Source organism: Exophiala aquamarina (assembly GCF_000709125.1).
Source record: "Exophiala aquamarina CBS 119918 chromosome Unknown aczIA-supercont1.8, whole genome shotgun sequence".
NCBI classification, from domain to species: Eukaryota; Fungi; Ascomycota; class Eurotiomycetes; order Chaetothyriales; family Herpotrichiellaceae; genus Exophiala; species Exophiala aquamarina.
The window spans coordinates 56829-77656 of NW_013550580.1; the positions used below are offsets into that span (position 1 = coordinate 56829).

Consider the following 20828-nt stretch of genomic DNA (forward strand, 5'->3'; position numbering starts at 1 on the left):
TGGCAGGGAACGGGGAAGGATGAAAGGGGAAGCGGTCAAGGGAGGAGAGGAGAGGCTGGATTGCGTTGTACGAATTTGAATTTGCGGCTTCAGCTCGGCGTGTGAGGCGGAAAAGGAAAATCCAGTTCTCGAACCTATATATATGCATATACTCCGTACCGAGTACAGATAGGTAGGAACTGATTGACCATATATATAAATAATCATGATTCGAAGAGAAGGCGAAATAGAAAGGAAAATAGAGGTGTCTCACTACTCATGTCACCCTCACCGATCTCGATTTGATACGTGGTATTGTAGACTATAGAGAGCGTCCTCGCTTTCCCCCTCTTCGGTTACGTTAAACAGCCACCACCCTCGGCAACTCCAGATAATAGTTCGCAAACCCGTCCCTGACTTCTCCACCCCCGACCGTCGTCCCCTTCACCAACCGCTCTGGGAACTTGACGTCCGGCAGCTCCCACGGCGTGTACTCGTCCGTGTTGACGTGCGCCAGCGTCTCCGGTGACGGCTTGTCCCACGCGAGAGCACTCATGCACGCTGTGAGCATCGCCCGCGCGAGCCCTGCCTCTTCCACAGGTTCGCCCTCCTCCGATGGTCGATCCCACAGGGCCGCCGTCGCTGCCCACGCTTCCTGCATGGCGGGCCACGTTGCTGGCACGCCTGCGGCATCCCGTGGCGCTGGGAGAAATACATCCTGCTCAGCCTCGTGGTCGGGCAGGTCTTTGTGCGCGACATTGAACTTGGACATGTCCGTGGCGTTGAAAGGCGGGATCTTCGACACCGCCAGCACCGGCGGCGGCGCCTCGAACTGGACCCCCATACGAAGCGGCATGCTGCCCTTCTCGCGGGACAGCGCGTCAATGCTCTGGCCTGGGTCGAGCCACATCTGCTTTGGCATCTGCTGGATCACAAAGGACGCGGTCCACCCGGTCGTGACGCGCTCCGGGGTGTCGGCGTCGCGGATGCCGACGTAGAGCGGCGCCTTGATCGCGCGCGACACGCCCATGGGGCGCGCTGACAACAACTCTATCTCGTCAAGGCCTTCCACAGCTTCCATGTCCCCGGACCCCTCCTGAGTGGGCAGGTCGTGTGCGTAGCCGACATCGTCGATCCACTCGTCCTCGCCGCTCTCGGGCGTCTCGATGCGTGCAGCCGAGAGCGCGAACACCGACGACACGCGGAACTTGAAGCTGCCGCCCTTGACGAACCATTTGGCCCCCGCGCCCGTGCTGGTCGGCTCGGTGACAGGCACGGGATTGCCATTCGCGTCTTTCTGCGTGTCTTCCGTTGGCATGACAAAGTTGCCGTCCTCGAGGCTGAACTTGAGTTCCAGCACAAGACCCTCCGGCGGCTCCGTTCGGCCGTTGGCTGCGTCGGGCGGCCCGGCTTTGGCGCACACATCGTAGAATTGGGCGAGCGTGAGCGGAGCCGGGAGGCTTGGGCGCTTGCCAAACTCGATGTCGAAGGAGAAGAACCAGAAATCAACACTGCGACGGTTAGCCAGGGCACGCCTTCTTTCTCGTTCCGCAGACACCTACTGAGCAATGCCTCCAAATTCGGGCCCTTCGATGTGGAGCTCGGCTCCTATCGAGATTGAGATGTGGATCGTGACGAAGAGGAGTCGAACGCGACATTCCACGCCGACTTCAACGTGCATGTCCACCCAGTAGTGCACTGGTTCGAATTGCACCATCGCTGGAACATGTTAGCTTGTGTGTTTCGACGAGTCGCGCTGTGGCTTCTCACCGTCGAATGCGGCATCCAGATACGCAAACACAGGACCCACGTGGAGTTCGCAGTGGATGAATGCCCCCGCCATCACGGCTTTGGGTGTGAGAGCAAAGTATCCCTTCCCTTCGATGCTGATGATCCCAATCGAAAAGTCGAGACCCAGCCGCTCCGGCCGGGGATAATGACTCGGCACAGAGAATTTCCGGTGGTATCCGCCCAGCGAGAACACCCAGTCGCCAGCGTGCGGACTCCGGCCAAAGAACGTGTACAAGGCAAATCCGCCGCGGAGCCGAGCCATGGGGACGAGTAGGAAGGACGACGGCGCCAGAGCGGCCTGCACCTTGAAGCAGTCTTCGACGAAATTCAGCTCTGCGTTCATGAGAATCTCGACGTAGAACAGTCTGAAGGCGGCGTTCGCGTTGAGACTCGGTGGTAGGGTGCAGATAACGTCGCCAAAGATGCTGAAAATGACTCCGTTGGCCCGGAAGGAGACGAGAGCAACTGCCGTACAGTTAACAATGTTGAACGAACTGATAGTCAGTCCAAAGGCGAGCCAGTAACTGTTGTTCTTGAGCTGTATCCACGGGTTGTCGCCTCCTCGCATGTTTTCCAGGATTTCCATGGGGTTCTGGTGTGTCAGCAGAAGTCAGGGAGAAGCACCAAAGGGTTCTTACATTTCCAGTTCCACTTGTTCCGTTGTCACTGATCAAAGGAAATCGGTGAAGTTCGCGGACCGAAGGAGACCGGATGAGCGAATTGTACCCGAATCCAATTCGGACACCACGCAGGATCGCAAATTGAAAGTCGATCAGTGGACCGTCGAGTTTGGCATAGATGAAGACGGATTTGTACTTTTCGCTGCCCTCCTCGACCTCGGCATATTCGCCGACGGCAACAAACGCGTAGGGGGGGATCGTCAAGCCCACGCCGCCGCGGTAAGACTTGATGTGCTGGCCATTGACTTCTCTCTCGTCCATTTCGAAGATGCCGGCAATGAGGATCGGTGGCTTGTCGAAGGAGGCAGCCATGCCGCGGAGCTGCACCTGCGGATCGAGCTTCACTATGTCGAGCTGGTTGAGGCTGACTGCACTCAGATTCAGCCCGACGCCAAAGCCAAGGAGGGAGAACTCGAGTGGGCCCAATACCACCGTGGCGTCAAGAGTTATCCAGAGACGATCACCCTTATATTGGAAGGTGACACCGCTGATGCTAAGGAATTGCGTTGTCTTGCTCAGAGCGCCCTTTGACGGTTTGGATTCTTCGTCCGACGCGGCAAGGCTGGCCGCTGGTGTGGAATCACCGGCTCGCAGTGTCCGGGCGACGGTGGTCGAGCCCTGGTTCTTCGTCGGCTTGAATACGTGGTCCAGGATGGCCTGCCCATCGTTGACCACAACGAAATGGTGTCCTTCGGCGAACACGACGGGATCCTTGTTAGACGTCGGGTCGACGGAGGATTTTGTAGTAGCCTTGAACATCAATTCGTTCCCTTCTCCAAGGTTCTGGTTCAGCGCCTCGACCTCCGTTCGCACAAGTCCGGCGGTCTGGGACCACATGTACTGGAGTTCGTCGAACGGCTGTGGCAATTCCTTGACTACTGGCAAGTCGCTAAGCAATGGTATCTTCTCGACGGCCACCCTGAGCAATCTCTTGGTCGCATTGCTCGTCCCAATTTTCGACGACACCTGGGCAAAAGTGAATTCTAGGGTGGCAATGTTCACATTGAAGACAAACACAACCCGCTGCACCCCTCCATAGCCGGATTTTTGAACCCGGAGGCTCATCAGCTCCGCCCCGGCGTCGTCGCTCTTCACTTGGATGTCGCCAACAAAACTGGGAAGTTCTGCCGCTGCCCCTTCGACAATCGACTCGGCAATCTCTGCCAACGTCGTTTCGGGCTGTGGAGTATCCAAGATCGCCTCGAAGAGCCAGAACGTGGATTCATTGGCCGCTGCTCGCACAACCGGGCCCAATTTCTTTTCGCTGCCCGTCAAGAGCTTTCTAGCGGAGGGGGCACCCTCGGTGATCTTTTGATACTGGTATAGCAGAGAGAGTTGCAATTCTCCCATTTCGATAAGTCCTTCAAACGTGAATGCGGAAGCCTTCTGCTTTGGGCCCGACTTTTCGAACGAGTAGGCAAGATCGACAGATACGATCTTCAGCTTTCCCACGACGTCCAGGACTTCGCTCTGCAAATTTGGATCAAACCACGGGGCAATCGATCCAACTTGGATGTTGTCCGCATGGCCCCCAAGCTCCCACAAGCCGCTGGCGTAGCGGAAGCGGAGGTCGATTCGGCCAGTGCCAAACCGGTCGTCCGGGGGATTGAGTTGAAATTGGGTGAACATCTCCATCTCTAGGGTTGATCCAGATTTTGCAAAGTAGAGCGAGATCGTCGTCCACTCAAAGGGGAACGGAACCTCGTCCGCGCCGGCCGGCGGGTCCTCGAGGGCGCCGTCGGAGTTCAGGGTGGCAGACATGAGCAACTTGTACGGAGATCCCTTGGTGTACTCGAAGGAAGCTTCGGTCAAATTGGTGGGAAAGGAGTTTGGCAGCGACTCGAATTGGGGAATGCTGCGGAAGTCGAATCGATCGGTCAAGTCAGGGTAGAAATCGGTCGGGACGTCCCATATCTCATCAAACTCGACGTCCAGCGATGGCTCATTAAACGTCCCTTTGAAGATGAGGCGGCCGGTAAACGTCCCGATCGCGCCGTTGTACGTCAAGGCCATTGTGAGGGTGTCCCATTCCGCGCTTATCTTGAGTTTGACCAGGAAAGCTATGCTCCATTCGAACGCAGAGTCGGTTTTCGTCACCGTCAGGTTCCACAGCCGAGGCGTTATGGAGAAGCCCTGGTCGTCCGTGGTAGGATCGGCGTCATCTGCAGACGGTGGTTGCTTAATGAGACTCGCGATCTTCTCGAACATGGACCTGGTGTCGCTTGGATCCTCAGAAACGGAAAACTCGAACTCGCCAACATACGTTATGCGGAAGTTGAGCAACAGCCCAAATACAGGGAATTGGAAAAGGAACTCGTAGAGAGTAGAAGGATCTTCCCAGACTGTCTGTCCATTGTCACCCTCGGTCTTGGAGATGACGGTTCTGCTCTTGATGCGAATTTTCAATTTTCCCAGCCCGCTGAAGTTCAACTCGCTGAGCTTCAGACCGAATAACTCGTTCAGCTTGTCGACTATATTATTTCCGATATCCACCACTTGGTTGAGATTTATCTTGAACGCCAGCCCAACAGTGATCTACGGCAGGTTAGCGTGGGCTTGCAACAAATCACTTGAGGCCAATTGGTAGTCTCCAGCTAACGATTTTTGAAGACGAAGATAATGAAGGAGAAATTGCTTACCGCCAGAGCGGTTTCCTGTTTCGGGATTATCCACAGGCCATTCCGATTTTCATGTTCGATCTCAGCGGAAACTCCAGCCGCATCGCGGAGTTCTTGGATCATGAGGCGAAGGGGCTCCATTATGTCCACAGGCGCTTCTGTCTCGTCCTGATCGGGTAGAATGGGCGAGATACTCCAGGTATCTGGATTAACACCAAAGGTGTTGAGAATGTCTTGAAGGGCATGGGATGAGGAAACCGCCTGGTCGAGGCCCAATAACTCGAAAGGTTCGTCTCCGGAAGGGGCATTGCCGCGGAATTCTTGTTGAACCTTTTCTGACGAAAAAGCGAGTCCGCCCAGTTTGTTCAACACGCACGTCGAGTTGTTGTCGCCTTCGGTTGGTAAGCCAGTTGGTGCGAAAAGCTGGCTGTTTTCGAAGAAGTCGGTCCACTCAGAAAGATCAACATCATTATCCGCCATGATGAAGAATGCTGGGAGGTGTCAACCAACACCCTACTCTACACCAGCTCGTAGACGTGGGTTTGAGGACTGGTGACGCTCGGCCAGTTCATAGGAAGCTCGAGCTCGGAAGGGATGGTCAAAGGCGACGACGATATCGACGCCCCGCGTTTATTCCAACACGGGAGTCTAAGGTGAAGTGAGCGGGCGTCGGGCCGGGCTGCGTCCCTTCCTGGTGACCGAACAAGCTATCTGCTCCGGTCAATACAATGGCCAACGACAGGCCCGTCCAATATCACACGATGGGTCAACTACCCGTGTATGCCCATGCCAGAGTCTGACCAGTCACAGGGGAGGGACATGGAGCTTCAGCTCGAGCTCGAGCTACAGCTAAGAACGGTCACTTCTTTCACCAACCACCGACTCGGATATCGTCAATGCCAGACGGTGCGGCTGAAGCCTGATACATCGTGCCATCTCTGTCATCCCTGTCTCAAGGCTTGCTGTTAGGCATTGGCGCAGACCGAATCCCTATTGATGTCTAGCGTAGGTCAAAGGGATTCTTAGTTGTTCTACTCGTAGTAGCCATCTACGAGTACGAGGTGTAAGCGCTAAGGACTTGCCAAGCAATGCCAAGATGTGGTGCGGCATTACGTAGCACCAAGCCTTGTTGCTCCTCCGCCAGCTGAACTGCAGCCAGAAAGCACGCGTGCCGGGCAGAGAGATTCTTGGTCACTTGTTCACTTTGCCCAGGGAGCTAGAGAGAGGTGCTGCAGAAGAGCTGAGAACGAACCTTGTTGTCAACTTTTTGATCATGCAACCATTTGCACTGTTGTGAGACGTTGGGCCCCTTGGCGCGTCTCTTCGCCGGTTTGATTTGGTCTGAAATGAAATGACCGGCTTACCAGAGCTGAGTAAGGCCGTCATGATGGCAGTTGTCAATACCTGCGGTATTTCTGTGAGGATTAAGTTGATAATGTAAGGACCGAGTACAAATTGATAGAATGTAACTTCGATACTCACCGTATTTAGAAAGGAAAATTATTTCCTTACCTCGGTTATGACGAACATGGTATTGACAATACTAGTATTGTTAGCCTGGCAGTATTTCATGTAATATTAAATTTTAGGCGCGGCTTGACATTACAATCTATTAGATTACCAGGTATCTCCTGGCCAGTCCAAGGCGGACTAGATAATAGCCCAGAATGTCACAAGCCATCAACCACCAGCAACACCAATTCCGCCTGAATATTTGGATGGAATCACGATGCTCAATTATCTCGGTGCCTTGACAGAAACTACGATTTGAGCTGTAGATGTTTTCGGATTCTACAGAGTTCTCTGCCTGATGAGCCGTCTGCATTTGCTGAGGAATTGTGCAGAGGAAACGAGATTGGTGCAGAAGACGTAACCTTCGCTCCCAAGACTGCTCTGTTCTTCATCCTCTCAACATGTCGGCGGAGATCGAGAATGTCGCCCTTCCCGTCGACCTCACTGCTTTTGTCCTGACACCTGACCTCTGCAACTCCGACAAGGTTTCCAGGATCGGTCCCATTACACAGCCAAACTATGTCGGCCTTCGACTTGATGAGGCATTGATGAGGCATGACTTGGTGGACCACGTCGACTTCCATCTGACCCAACCGGCGGACAAGAACCCCCGACTCACAGACATTGGAGCGAATCCACCCCAACTTCGACGCAATCGAGTCGGGGTCTACCTCCACTGGAGCCTCCCGCGATGCTATCGTAGCGGGAAAATGTCCGGCGACAACGTGCCGGACTCGCCCCCCGACGAGGAGCAGCCGGATAGCAGCAGCCCGTCCTTTCCAATAGTCCCCAATCGATGGTTAATCGTGCGGAGATTGGCAAGTCAGGAGAGCGACGACGGGACCGTCCTCCCAGAGTTTCAAACCTGGATCATTGAGAGTAACCGTAAACGCAAAGTCCAAGACATTCCGGACAATGTCGATCTCGAAGTAGACACTACTCCCTTCATTGCGGATGACCCAAGCGCGGATCAAAACAGAATTTTGGAAGCCCAGGCTGAAGTATTTGTCGGACAGAGGCACCAGTATTCCGGCTGGGGGAGCGGTAACTCGCCCTGGAACGAGCAAGAGACATCTGCCCAAAGCCCCAACTTTATTGATTTGACCGTACTGGGGTCATCAAACCCTCTCTTCCCAGGTAAGAACCAGAGAAAGGTCATGTGCAGTTCTAATCGGTCCCAGACTATGTCCCCCACAATGCAGGTGCGTTCTCTCTGGTGGACTCATTTGCGTATCTATTGGGAGATGGGAAGACCAAGAACTTGGTTTCGGCGGAGGCAGACTACTTCGTCGTTGGCTGGCATTCGTTGTCTGAGAATGATCCGTTGGCAACTCGGCCAGAAAACCTGCCGCTCAGTGTTAGCTTAAACAATCTCAAGCTGGGCCTGGATCTGGACAAGCTGAGAGATGTGTCCGAGGAAGAAAAGGCACACATCCAAGAAATCCTCGCGAGTGATTTGCCCACGAGAGCCCTGTTGCACGGCTCACTGTACTCGGTCAAATACAGTATGGATCCTGCCAAGTATGCGACCAAAAGCATGGCCGAAGAGGCCGCGGCTAAATTCACCAAAGATTTCACGATGGAGCCATTATCGGCTGGAGTGACGCCACTGGACGGCATCATCACGTTCCTGCGCGCCCACGAAAAGGAGCACATTGACATCATCATCGGTGACGGAGCGGGCGAAGCTGCAAGCTACATACTCAACATCGCGGATCTTCTGTACGCCGCCGACGATTCCTACAACGAGCGCGTCAAGGCGCAAGACCTGAACCTGTACGAAGGCCATTTTGCGGGCTCCACCGTTTCTGGATATCAATGGGACTTTGCGGAGAAGACAAAGCCTGGAGAGCCTCCGAAGGAGGCAGATGACGACCAAGTGACAGATCTGATGGCGCTCAACGAAAAACAAGGCATTCTTGATGCCGTTGAGCGGAAACTGAAGCAGCGAAGGTGGGACCTGTTCTCGGAATGGTGGAAATACGTCAGCGACAAGAGCAACATCAACGAGGCCACGGAAGCGGAATTCAAGCAGCGCGTCCAGGCCCTGCAAGCCGAGATTTCGGGGCCAGAGCATGGGCTCGAAACCCTCCTGGCAAGCCTGCGGGCCAGCATCGTCGAACTGTCTGGTGGCTCGACCGGCGAGAACAACGAAAGCCTTTACAAGCGGACGAAGCTGCCGTCTTTCTATACTCGCAAGGAGCCCACGATATGCGTTGCTGGCGTGGATCCTGGATGGCCGGCAGATTTTATGGACCTTCTTCAGGTGCGGTTGGATAGCCAGTTCAAATCCGATGAAGCGAATGTTCGAGGGCGGATTTTTGGGAATTCCGCAAATCCTCTGCCCGCTGCAATTCAATCGACGGCGGAAAAGATTCTGGGGGTGTGTCTCAGCAAGATCAAGTCGACCACTAACCCGGACCCCATCTACGAGAAAGGGTTCCAAGACTGGGGAAACACGAACCCGTTTTCGCCGCTGTTTGTGGAATGGGAGGCGATATACTACCACATCGACCGATCAAAGTGGACCGTGGATGTTCGGCCCAGCCCTGTAGGACTCCCGCATTCGCTCGTACGCTATGGCGTGAATGAGCTTCTGGCGGGCAACGACGAGAATCAGCGCGATTTCAGATACATCAGCGGCAGGGTGATGATCCTCCCCCAGCCCATCTTTTCCTTGCAGGCCGCCGTGGCGAGTGTTCTGGACAGCAACGACCCGGAAATGGACCTGACGGAAGAAGAAATCCAAGTGATTCAAGACCAAATTAAGAAATTCAAGTTCATCTCATGTCCTCTAACGGGCATTGTCCACCATCTTCTCACGAGATCCTTGGGCACGCATGTCAAGCCAACCATGACGCGGCAAGGCAGGACCACGACGGGTTTGCACGAGGCCGTGAGTGTATCTCATCCCATCGGCTTCGACAGCGTTCAAAAGATCGGACTAATCAACACTGAGAGGTACGTCTCCCAGGCAGAGAGCGTTCTGTGTTAGTAATTGAGCATTAGTGATCTGACCCCGTACGGCAACTTGTTGAACTTTGCGACAGAAACATACCCCCAGGCCCCCTTCAAGGGAGTCAGACATGGCCAACTCATGCTCACGAAGGTAATACCACAGCCACACCTGTCAAAGAGTTTCGCTAACGCTCGCAGCTCAATATCGTCGACAAGTTTGGACAGGCGGTCGCGTTGCCACCCCCGAAGCCCAAACTTCGCATTCCCGAGCTCCCACCGCCGTCTGTCCACCCGTGCCTGAGCGACTTCCTGATGCCGGACATCCTCGACGGGGCTCTCAATACGGTATATCCGGAGCCCGTTCAATCGGATGGCGACTGGCCACTGAGCCGATTCATGCAGATTCCACCGGCCATCAATCAAGACGCGCGCATCAACGCAATGTTCCTGACCCCGACCGAGAGCTTCCCTCACTGGCGGGAGACCAATCTCGACGCCCAGGAATCGCCAATCTTCGGCTGGATCGTCATCAACTACCAAAACCTAGGTCTCCAGTTCTTCCGCCCCGACGGCCGCTTCTATCTTGAAGTCCGCATAGGCGGACCAGAAGGCACAAACGTTGGCAGCAAGTGGCTCCCGTTCGACCCCCCGTCCACAGTCGACACGGGGAGTCCCCAGCTCGACGAACTCATCTCACGGATGCGAGACACCGAATTCCTCCTTTCCTTCTCGTACATGATCAACTCGGCCATCAAAACCATGCCGTACCCACCTTCCGATTACTCCGAATATGCCAACTCCATTGTCGGCAAGCCTCTCGCCCTCGTCAACGTGGGCTGGTCCCTCGAGCTCGCCATCCCCCCGCTCACAGCCCAAAACACACTCGGCAACCGCCCCACTGACGAAGCAGCCGACCTCCTTTCCTACAACTTCCCCATTAAAATCGGTGACGCCGACCGCCCCTTCGACGGCGTCCTCGGTTACTTCCGCTCCAACAACATCACTCAGGACCACACGCCCGGCGTCGACCCCGGCCGCACAGACTGGTCCAAGCTCTACACCTACTTCCCGGATCCGGCGGCGCCCGCCGACACCGTTTTCGACATCACTGCCGACCGCTTCCCCACCCTCTCCCCCACTTACGTCGACCCGGTCACACGCGGCGACGGGTCATTCCACGCTCTGAACTCCAACGAAACCATCTCCAGCACCCCCTTCCCGAACTACATGGCCGCGCGCACCGCCCAATCCCGCATTGCAACCCTCCTGATCGACCCTTACATCCCCGTCCACACCTACTCCCCGATCCTCCCTGTCAAAGCCCTCCAGCTGCCGCCTTGGTCCATCCAGCGTGCCATGACGCGCATGACTGCCTTCTTCCGCCTCGGCCCGCTTCTGCTCTCCCGCGACGTGCCCCACACGTACGACGCCGGTCGGCCGCTCGACGTCGATTCATTGGCGACACAACTGCCCGACGATGTGCCGCCCGTGCGCATACCCGTGTCGGGGAAGAAGGGGCTCTGGCGGTGGCTGCAGCCGTATGACATCGAGCAAGCGGGAGGGGTAGTTGCGACGGATGCAGCCATGGTGTCGCGCTTCAACGCGCTGAACGTTGAGGAGGAGGATACGCGTATCAGGAAAGATGCGGCCCCATACACGTTCGTTGAGGGGTATTTGCAGCTGGCGCGGCCATTGCTGAATGGAGAGGTGAGAGGGATTGTGTAATAGATGATGGAAGTAAATGGGGATGAAGAGGAAGCGTAGGTAGAAGCGGGTTTAGCGATGGTTTAAGTCAAGGACTTTGATATGAAGGTTAGGTAACGGTGAGCACTCTGCTGAGATTAATGACAAATGTATCTCTCAGCTTAGGCATGGGAATTGTGTTTTGACCAGGGTATCCTATGCATCTTGACGGTGGCAGTGTGTAGCTACTTCAGAAAACATGTGATTACGTAATAAAGGACGAATTCAGTTGCTACATAGGAATTGAATAAACTCTTTGCCTCTATACGGTAAGATGCCGCACTCAATATCGATAATCGATTCTCTACCATCTTTGAATAGCCGGAGGATTGTTCATCTTCTCAACAAGCATGCAAAAGCTACAGAACGGACGGATATCCCATGCGGCTTCTCGATCTCGTGCCCATTAATAGGCCTCAAACAGTTGCACTGGTGGATACAAACTCGTTTCTCGACTCTCGGCCACGATATACAACGCTTAGTCATTGTTGGGGCTCTCCGACTTCAAGAGGACCTACAAAGACCACAAAAGCGACAGAGACTATTCGTAGATGAGGAATTCCTGTGACGCAATCGAAGCAGACCTATCAGGATGCAATTCAAATTAATTACCCGGAAACTAGGCATTCGCTATATCTGGTTAGACTCCATTTGTATTGGGAGAAAGAAGCCTCCATCAGGGCTACTATTTATCAAAATAGCTTTCTCACCATTGCAGCCACTTCTACTTCCGATGGCAATGGCGGCTGCTTTGTGCATGTGAAAACACCGCTGTGCGCATAGGCATAGTGTCAAGCAAAGAGTGGGTTGACAAGAACGTTGATTCACACTCCTTTCGAGTGATAATAAGACCAAAACCAGCATACCACTCAATGATATGGAATGCCGCACTGAATCAACGCGGTTGGACCATACAAGAGATTGCTCTATCCTCACGCACCGTTCATTTCACCGAAGGACAGTGGTTCTGGCAGTCTCGCGAGAGGTTCGACTCAGAAGACGGAACCATGGGAGAAGATTTCTATAGAATTCTCGGTCATTTCGGGACCCATCACAGTGCTGAAGTCTACAGATCCGACTGAAGCAGGTAAGTCGGTAGAAGAGGCTTACAAGGGCAGCAGGGCGTCTCAGCAATATCAGAACGACAGGCTAGGAGAGGAATCCCTTGATTATCTTGAGGGCGTCTGTTTTTTACTACTATTCGACCACTCTTGCTTAGACGTGAGTTGGATGAATACTACCTCGACTTGATCAAGGTACGAGATGACCCTCCGACCTATCTTCGACTAGGGGCGGGGAGAGTTGTCACAAAATATCCCGAGATTCCTCTTCTCCGTGATGCATCTTTGCGAACGATTCATCGTGCTGGAAAAACGACAACTCTCCGCGATACGCTCCCACACCTGGTCTCTGTAACTGGTAAGTCATTAATACTCGCGATGTGTTGAAAGGAAACTTACGCAAACTGGGCATACAATTCATCATCTACACTGGTGTTGGGTCGCGCCCCTCCTGATCGGTGCAGTATCGGCGTACTTTGAGACTCAAAACGTCCGAACAGCTGTATGGCATTGGGCGTGCAATTGGCGTGCCCTGTGCCTCCACATCCCAGCTATGGAAGATGCCTACCCCCGGGCCGCCATTTCCGAGAAGAAGTACTTATTTACCATACAATTAAGCAAGCTTTCGACAACAAGGGCCTGGGCCAATTGTCTGGGTAAGCCATTTCATGTCAAGTGGCTGGGAAACATACATAGAGCTATGCAAGAGTGAAAACAGCCCTATCGACATTAGGCCTACTTCATCAAGATCTGACGAGGAAAGAGGGGGCTTACACGTATCCAACGATCCAGACTGGAACCGCTCTCCCCTTCCACCACCCAAAATAATGCTGCATATCGGAGGTCAAAAGATCAGGGGTCGACAACCCGATGCTGTGAGGCGGTTCTTGAGCAAAGAAGAGAGTGAAAGGGGAAGGGTGAGTGCAATTTGGGAGGTGGCTTTTCAATACCGTCTCCTCAACCCAGCGGTCTTCGTTCACTCGCCGCTTGTAGTTGTCTGATTGTCGAAGTGAGATGTATGAGGGAAATGAAGAAGTATATAACACCTGATGATTACCTTCAACACACTGTCCATAATCGTATGGACACAAGTATACTTTTGTCCTACCCGGATAGTGGTGCAAATGGGTTGACAGTTGCACTACTAGGGCGCTGGCTCTTCTGGCTGTGCTGGAGCAGGTTTCCCCTGGTATTCCCGTTGGCTGACTGATGAGGAAATCAAGTCCGCTGGGACTTGGTCCCACGTGAGACCCTCGCAAATGGTCGCAAATCTGTAAGTTGTCCCGCAGCGTATGTATATATGCTGATCCTTGCAGAAAACCCGTCGTGGTGAATCGGCCGGCTCTCTTTCCTTTCCGTAACCTTCAGCGTATTGTCTCGGAAAAACATTAACTACAGCCTGTGCCTGCTACCTCGAATGTTGGTTAGTGCGTCTTGACGTAAGAAGGTACGCGAAGAAGTTGGCCTGTCTACCGAAAATGTCCCGAAGCATCACCTGAAAAATTCGAGTCGCAGTCTTTGCTGTCAAAGTTTGGCTTCAGCTGAGACTTGAGGGATCCACCAGGCCTCGTATCTGGATCGATAGACTCTCGAGGCATCCAGCCTCCAGCCAGCCATTCACCACAAATGTCGGCGGTGTGATATCCAACTGCAGGTGATAGCAGCTGTTACCCGAAGCTCGAGCCATCCAATTGGAGCTCTGGTGCCCTTTTCATCTTGACACGCTGTGCTATGGACACTTTATCGCGCCCACGTGAACACGACACACAACTTTCTCGTTCTGACCAACAAATAGCGTAGTTTGACATTTCACTCCCCGCAAGCAGTGGCTGCCCAGACGTGAGATGGATCTTGAAGCCCGATGTCCTTCAACCAACGACCATCATGGACAGCACGACAGAACTATCAGGACACCGGCGATTCCAACATGTCTGTCTATCAATGCCGAAGATGTCGAAACCTTCACTTGCGCATGCATTGGCGTCGCTTTGTGCTCAGGCTGGGGCCTGACTGAACTTCGAGGTCCCCGCCGAGGCGGTCTACTAGAAGAAGACAAACCACCCCTTTAAAAGATCATTGCCCCATCTGCTTTATATTAATGTCCATTTTCAAGAGACTTGGTGAAGCAAAGCTTACGAAAAGATACGAAGTCCTACACCTGCTACCACTAGCCATGGCTGACGCATTGGACGATATCATGATCGCGCTGGGCTCGATCCCAGCGTTCAATACTTCCGAGTTCTCGGACCGCTTGAAGGGCGCCCTATTGACCACTCCGCGAATGCAACCATTAAAGTCGTACTTTAATAATCCACACGAGTCCCAAGTGAATTGCGTGTTTGGGGGTATCGACTGTGCGGATATCATTCAAATGCTCGGCGTTTCGACAGCGGCCGCGGTCCTAGCCAGATATCCAGACGATAAAAACTTTCATTCTTTGGTGAATGGTGTATGTTACATTACCACCAATCAAATGTCTCTGTGATGTGGCTGGAAAGTTAACTTCGGTATCAGGAAACTGCAATCCGAATTCCTGATTCGAGAATCCAATCTCTTATGACATGTCTTTTCACACAACATGTTAACGAAGGCCTTGAACGCAATAATAAGCCGAAGCTCGATGCCCTAAGAGGCGATGCGAGCTTTGTTACCGAATTCTCGCGGCGTGTGAAATCTCCCGGATTCGACCCCTTCATCGGACGGACAGACTTGCACTATGCACTTACCGTGTTGTTTGTCTATGAATACTTTGCCAAAGGACCGGGCTTTATTATGCCTAACGACCCACAAGATTTGGTGGCGAAGGAGGTCTTGCACGCCTGGCGAGAGACTCAGGCCGAAAAGTGGGGTGACGAGCAATCGTTAGAAGAGTATGCGAGAGCATTCAGCTTCATAACTAGCTCGATTTTCTCTCCAACCGACCTCGCACATACTCCTCTCCAAGAATACGCGTCGAAGTTGCAGGATGCAGGGCTTCTTTTCCCTGAACATCACAACTGGGCAGGCAGGTCGGTTACTGCCGTTCCGGATGCGGCGATAAGAGCCAAAAGAGGTAAAATCTTCGAGCAGATGAACCTCGACGGCTTCCAGTCTCTCAGCCATGACCTCTTGACAATCTGGAACGCTGGAATAGACGATGTTGCACTGTCGGCATTCTGGCTTGGCGCAATCCGTGGAGCTGAGTTTGACACTCTAGATCAGGACGAGGATAACGGTAGTGACCCTTTTCATGTACATCGGACGACGATATACGGGTACAAGCTTGTGGATTGGGCAAACATCAACCAAGACATGTCTAATCTTGTGAATCAAGGTGTCAGCTTGGACAACCAAAGTCATTCCTTCGTCTGGAAAAAGCACGAACCCTCGGGTCATCGGTCTTGCTTCCTTCCTGGAACGAAAGTTCTCACGTCGACAGGCTCCCTTAATATCGAAGAATTATACGAAGGCAGCAGGGTATTGACCAGGGTATCTCCACCACAGTGGGGCGTCGTCTCATCTGAGGTTGTGAGGCTACCCCCGCCGAATGTAGTTTATGGAATTAACGGTCAGGATGGCTTTTTCACTGCAGGACATGTTTTCTTTACCTCGACAGGCCTGCGGGCCATCGATCCCCATATTGCTCGAGCGGAAAACCCCTGGCTAGACGTCGCGACTCTACGCGTCGGACATCACCTGCTGCAGACAGTGGATGGAGAGTCTTACAAGCACATCTTGATCTCTTCAATTGAGCAGCACAAGACAAACGCCGACTATGTCTACGGAGTTCACCTACGTGAGGGTCTCAGGAGCTATCATGCAAACGGGTTTCTGGTGGGTCTCAACTATCCTGAAATCACAGCTGCATCGATTGCGGAACAATTACGAATAATTCCACAACCCGAAAGGCTCCGGATGCTCACACAATTCAAAGAGCTCACGCCAATTTTGCATCGCTTTGGAGGACAAACGGTGATTGAACTTCTAGAGAGAGAGGCACATCAGTCTTGTTTCCAGTATGGAGGCAAACCCACCTCAACGTATCGGTTCTTGGTTAGAGACTTGACGATGCCATATATTGCCCACGACAAAGATACAAGAGCGAATCTGTTCTGCCTAGAACTCTATTCAGGTGTGGTACACGTCGATGGCGCCCTCTGCAAGCATGCTTCCTTTGATGGTGATTCGATTTACTGGTCCCGCAAGATCGACAATGATCAATGGGAACACGTGTGGTGTCGTTTCGCTAACGGCGGACTTCGTGGAAGGGGCCGGCTTGTACGGACTACTGAGTCATATCTATCTGTGGATCAAGTTAGAGACAGTGTTCAACGATTTGAGCTGGTTCCTGGTGTCGTCCCGAAGGCTCGCCTTCGAGCCACACACAACCGGAGCCGAGCTACCCTCTCGGCTACCGATTCTGAGTCCAACCTGTGGAAGTTTAGTCTTTTCTATGATCCTGCGCCGTACGACACGAATGCGTCGGTCGAAACCTGGAAGCCGACTGTTGCATTTGGTTCATCGACATGCACTCTCGTTGATAATGCGGTTGAATATACAACCTTCGGATTTGATCAGTACAAGCTGATCCGAAATGCACTCGTTGAACATTCCAAGTCTCAGGTCAAAGATGACAAGACGAAGCAGTTTTTTGATGAAAGCTCTGAGTTGTTTGAGGTCGTCATCACTTCAGATATCAACCAGCAGCAAGTCTTCGAGATTGAGGCGCTTCATTCCAACCAAATCCTTCAAGCTTCTGATCAATATATCAAGTGGATCATTGATAATCCTGACTGGCGGAAGATGCAAAAAGAGGTTCCTATCAAAGACCTTACGTTCACCAACATCGGTATGCCCTCATCGTTCAGGCTGCCATTGCTTGTGCAAAAGTTCCGATTGAAGGTTGGGCCCTTCGGCGACAAGCCAACCGGGATCATTACCGAGTTTGATCCCTTCTGTCGTGAGATGAGCGGAACAGCGCACTGGGTGGCGGGTACTGCTGATTATGCCAGTGCCACTACTCTTGCTGCAGCGGTGTCGCATGCGACAAACCTGGCGGGTGCTGCGAGCCGCCTGGATGTGCACGTGGAACCCCACCCTCTGGCGCTCTCACTGACTGTAGATGTGCTTGACGACGATAATGACAAAGTCACCGCCATTGCCTCGCTGTCATACAACCAAAAAGGAGTGAATGAAATGGTGCAGACAATGATTGGGAACATCATGGCCTATCACATGAACGAGGATGATCGAAAAGTTTTTGTTGGCGAAAAGCCGGATACTCTCCCGCGTGAGTACGCTGCCGGGCTCGACTCGACTACGGCAGCGTGGATGCGAGACACCTACGCGCCAGCATATATTTGCCAGATTTTGGCACAATCAGATGAGTCAATTCGTGATTCACTCAAATTCACAGCCCAGGAGAGAAAAAATATCAAGTACTTCTGGAATGGAAAGGGTCCAAGTTGCCTTTCCAGAGCCACAATCTTCAAAAACCTCGAGCGATCCGTCACTCGATATGTCATTCGCACCAAGTACGATAAAGTCGGGGCTGCGTACGACACGAACGACGCCAGTGTTGGGATAAAGTTCTCCAACCTTCTATTAAAGAAATATCAGTCACCAGCTGCTCTTGGGCTGTTTGGAAAAACCAAGACCTTAGATGTGAGCTGGAATCTCCACACTCCTGTAGAAGGGACCAAAATGCTGACTGAGATTGTAGGGTTGCTCTTTATTGACCAAGATTGCTGCTAGTAAGTTTTTCGATTTCTACATGCGAACAGAATCTCTGACAATAGTCACAGTCATGGATGCCTTAGATGGTGGAAACGCGGTAGATCGAAGTCGTGATATATTTGACGGTACCACCAAAGAAAAGGCCACCGTCCACGACACCAATTCCAACGCACTGGTCTGGTCCGTCATGTCATATCAGAAGTTCAAGGGCTGGGATAATCCTTACTGGGGTAACCCTAATCTCTCTAGTGATCTTGCAGCCGCCACGATACAAGAACAATGGCTGGAAGACGCAATGGCCGAAGTTGTCGAAAAGTTGCTGGACCACTCAGCAGACCTCCAGAACAGCGTGCTAGGACAGATGTCCAATGAGATTCAAGAGTGGGGAAAACAGCTTCCAGGTTGGGACCAGATGGCAATGAAGGACCGATGCCTGCTGGTAGTCGGCCAAATTGGGCCTAAGCTGAGGAATTTCATCATGGGCCTGGCAAAGACCTGGGGCTGGGTTAAGAAAGGTGGTGTATGGGTCATCGACACAGGAAGAGCCATGTGGACCAGGGGCGCTGAGAATCTCATAGAAGTCGCGGAGGATGAAGCTCAAAAGGATCAGCCGGCAACTGGAACCCCACTGAGTGTGCCCTTGATCAAGGGTCTTCTCTTTACGGTTGGCGCCGTCGTTCTCACGGCCCAGATTTGGCTTCTCAGCGATCAGTTCCAATCGGCGAGCGCTGCCAGAAGGGGCCTTCTGATCATGGGGGTCTTCGCTGCTTTCAACACCATGGCCCAGTTCGGGCTGGACCTGACCGAGGCCATCTTGAAATACCGCGGTGTCCAATTCTCCGACGAAGCGTTCCGGGTTCTCTCAGGCCGATGGGACAATTTTATCCAGAGATGGGGAAGGAACAACGGCGAACTCACTCAGTACAACGAGCAAACTGGCTATTCCCCGCCGAGTAATCCAGAGGCCGAGGTTCGTTTCGTTGCAAACGCGGAGCACGACGAATACGGGAGTCCCAAGGCTGAAAACGAAGATTTGGTACCAACGAAGCAGCAGCAGTTCGAAGCGGACCTGGCCGAACTGGGGGGTGAATGGGAAGCAATCAACGGGTATCAGCGGGCATTTGCAGTCGCAAGGTTTAGTCTACAAGTGTTAGGATACCTCGTCGCGATTGGGATCGCTATTTTCATGACCTGGCAGCTTGCTAAGGAATGGGACAGTCTGGATACAGGGAGCAAGATCTTCCAGGCGCTCCAGGTTGCTCTCGCGCTGATCGAGGCAATTGGCGCAGCGGTTATCTTGTTTGTAAGTATCCCCGAGACTGGAGCTGGAGTTTCATTTTCTGTCAAATGGGTCAGCTAACTCCACTTTTCTGCAGGTTGGCGCAGCTGCAGTCGTCGGATTTGCGGTGGTTTCTGTATTTGCAGTGGGCACAGCATTTGCCGCGTCCGCTGCAGGGGCTTTTTTCGCCATGGCGAGCGTTTTTGCATCGGTGACCATCGTCCTCGCTGTGTAAGTGCCCATCCTCTTTTCGTCTGCGTTGCTTCCCCGACTCGATTATGATGTGTATATAATGTTCGCTGGGTGTTCGTCGTTAACGTCAGCGTCTCAGTGTGGCCGTCTTGGTGATGGTGGCCATGTTCATTTACCTCTTCACCCGCGATCCTCCCCTGAACGGTGCCGAGCAATTCATTCGGGACCGAGGTCAACCGTTCGCCAACCGTGCGGGACTTACAGCGCCAGTAGCGCCATGCTCCTTCAGCGTCAGTCCGTCAAGCTTCACGTCGAGCGAAACGAAGATCCAGGAAGTCAGAATGTCGTTCACGAATCCAACTGCGAGCGAAGTGGAAATCGACGAACTGAGAGTTGACCTGTCAACTGCCAAAAGCAAGACGGACAAAGACAATTATTCGGCCCTATTCCATGACGGGGAACGCTTCACCGTGGATGGCAGCAAAATGGAAGTTGGGATAGTCAAGCTTGAGTCCAACAAGGGGAGCGAGACTAAGGCCCTGTTCAGTGTTGTCAATCACGAGAGCGACATCGATGTCGACAGCGAAACCTACAACGTCAGCTTTCGCATCGCGGGTCCCAAGGTGCATGATCCCGAGATAGGAAGCGTCCCTGGACCGTTCAAAATGCAGCCAAGTGAGGTCCTTACCGTCACAGCGTATGGCACGGTCTACGCTAAGAGCAAACTCGGCGGCAAAGACGTCCAGACGTCCGTCGACTGGAAACAGACTCTGAAGGGTGAGCCCATCTTCGACACCTTCATGATTGACCGCACCGCTGCGACATAGTTGCATGGTTTCTAGTTTCGGTTGGAAGCCCAGGGCTGGGGTTTGGGGGGGTGGATGTGTCGGTATCTGACCAGGTCGACGTAGTGTGCTGCCTGTAATTCAATATTCTAATCAATACATAATATCATCTTGGTGACAACAGATGAATAATACACTATGAATATGTATAGATCGGGACAGAATTTCGACAGATGGTGAAAACACTGAAGAAAATTAGAAAATTATTATTGTCGCCTTTGCTCTTGCAGAAGCATTCCTCAAGAACGCATTTAATTATTAACGAAAATGGTGAGTTAGTTATAGATGGCCTGAACCGGCAGGATTTTCCCAATGTATTCACTATCGACCAGCCTGGATGACAACCACGAAGTTGTGACGGGAACGAAACATGGGTGTGCCTCAAGCGCCCTGTAATATATTACGATCCTTGTGTCCCGATGCAGTTATCGCGGGCTTACGCGCCTTGTAGCAAA

The 20828-nt window shown here is 52.8% G+C and overlaps 4 protein-coding genes across 4 annotated transcripts; 3 read left to right on the forward strand and 1 right to left on the reverse strand.

Moving 5' to 3' along the window:
• Window positions 1-340: 340 nt before the first annotated feature.
• Window positions 341-5548, reverse strand: A1O9_08613 (uncharacterized protein; the record flags this gene model as incomplete). The annotated part of the gene is made up of 5 exons (XM_013402097.1): window positions 341-1490; window positions 1542-1698; window positions 1750-2362; window positions 2409-4985; window positions 5090-5548. 5 exons carry the CDS (start codon window positions 5546-5548, stop codon window positions 341-343), a joined length of 4956 nt encoding a protein of 1651 aa, XP_013257551.1.
• A 1433-nt stretch (window positions 5549-6981) lies between these two features.
• Window positions 6982-11263, forward strand: A1O9_08614 (uncharacterized protein; the record flags this gene model as incomplete). Its single annotated transcript, XM_013402098.1, has 4 exons — window positions 6982-7717; window positions 7762-9541; window positions 9590-9689; window positions 9737-11263. The coding sequence occupies 4 exons, from the start codon at window positions 6982-6984 to the stop codon at window positions 11261-11263; spliced, it is 4143 nt and encodes a 1380-aa protein (XP_013257552.1).
• Window positions 11264-11888: 625 nt separating this feature from the next.
• Window positions 11889-12279, forward strand: A1O9_08615 (uncharacterized protein; the record flags this gene model as incomplete). Its single annotated transcript, XM_013402099.1, has 2 exons — window positions 11889-12054; window positions 12078-12279. Coding segments are annotated over 2 exons (368 nt in total), but the record flags the coding sequence as incomplete, so codon positions are not given.
• Window positions 12280-14515: 2236 nt separating this feature from the next.
• A1O9_08616 (uncharacterized protein) lies at window positions 14516-20355 on the forward strand (the record flags this gene model as incomplete). The annotated part of the gene is made up of 6 exons (XM_013402100.1): window positions 14516-14791; window positions 14857-17985; window positions 18044-18074; window positions 18126-19360; window positions 19434-19567; window positions 19668-20355. The coding sequence occupies 6 exons, from the start codon at window positions 14516-14518 to the stop codon at window positions 20353-20355; spliced, it is 5493 nt and encodes a 1830-aa protein (XP_013257554.1).
• Window positions 20356-20828: the final 473 nt, after the last annotated feature.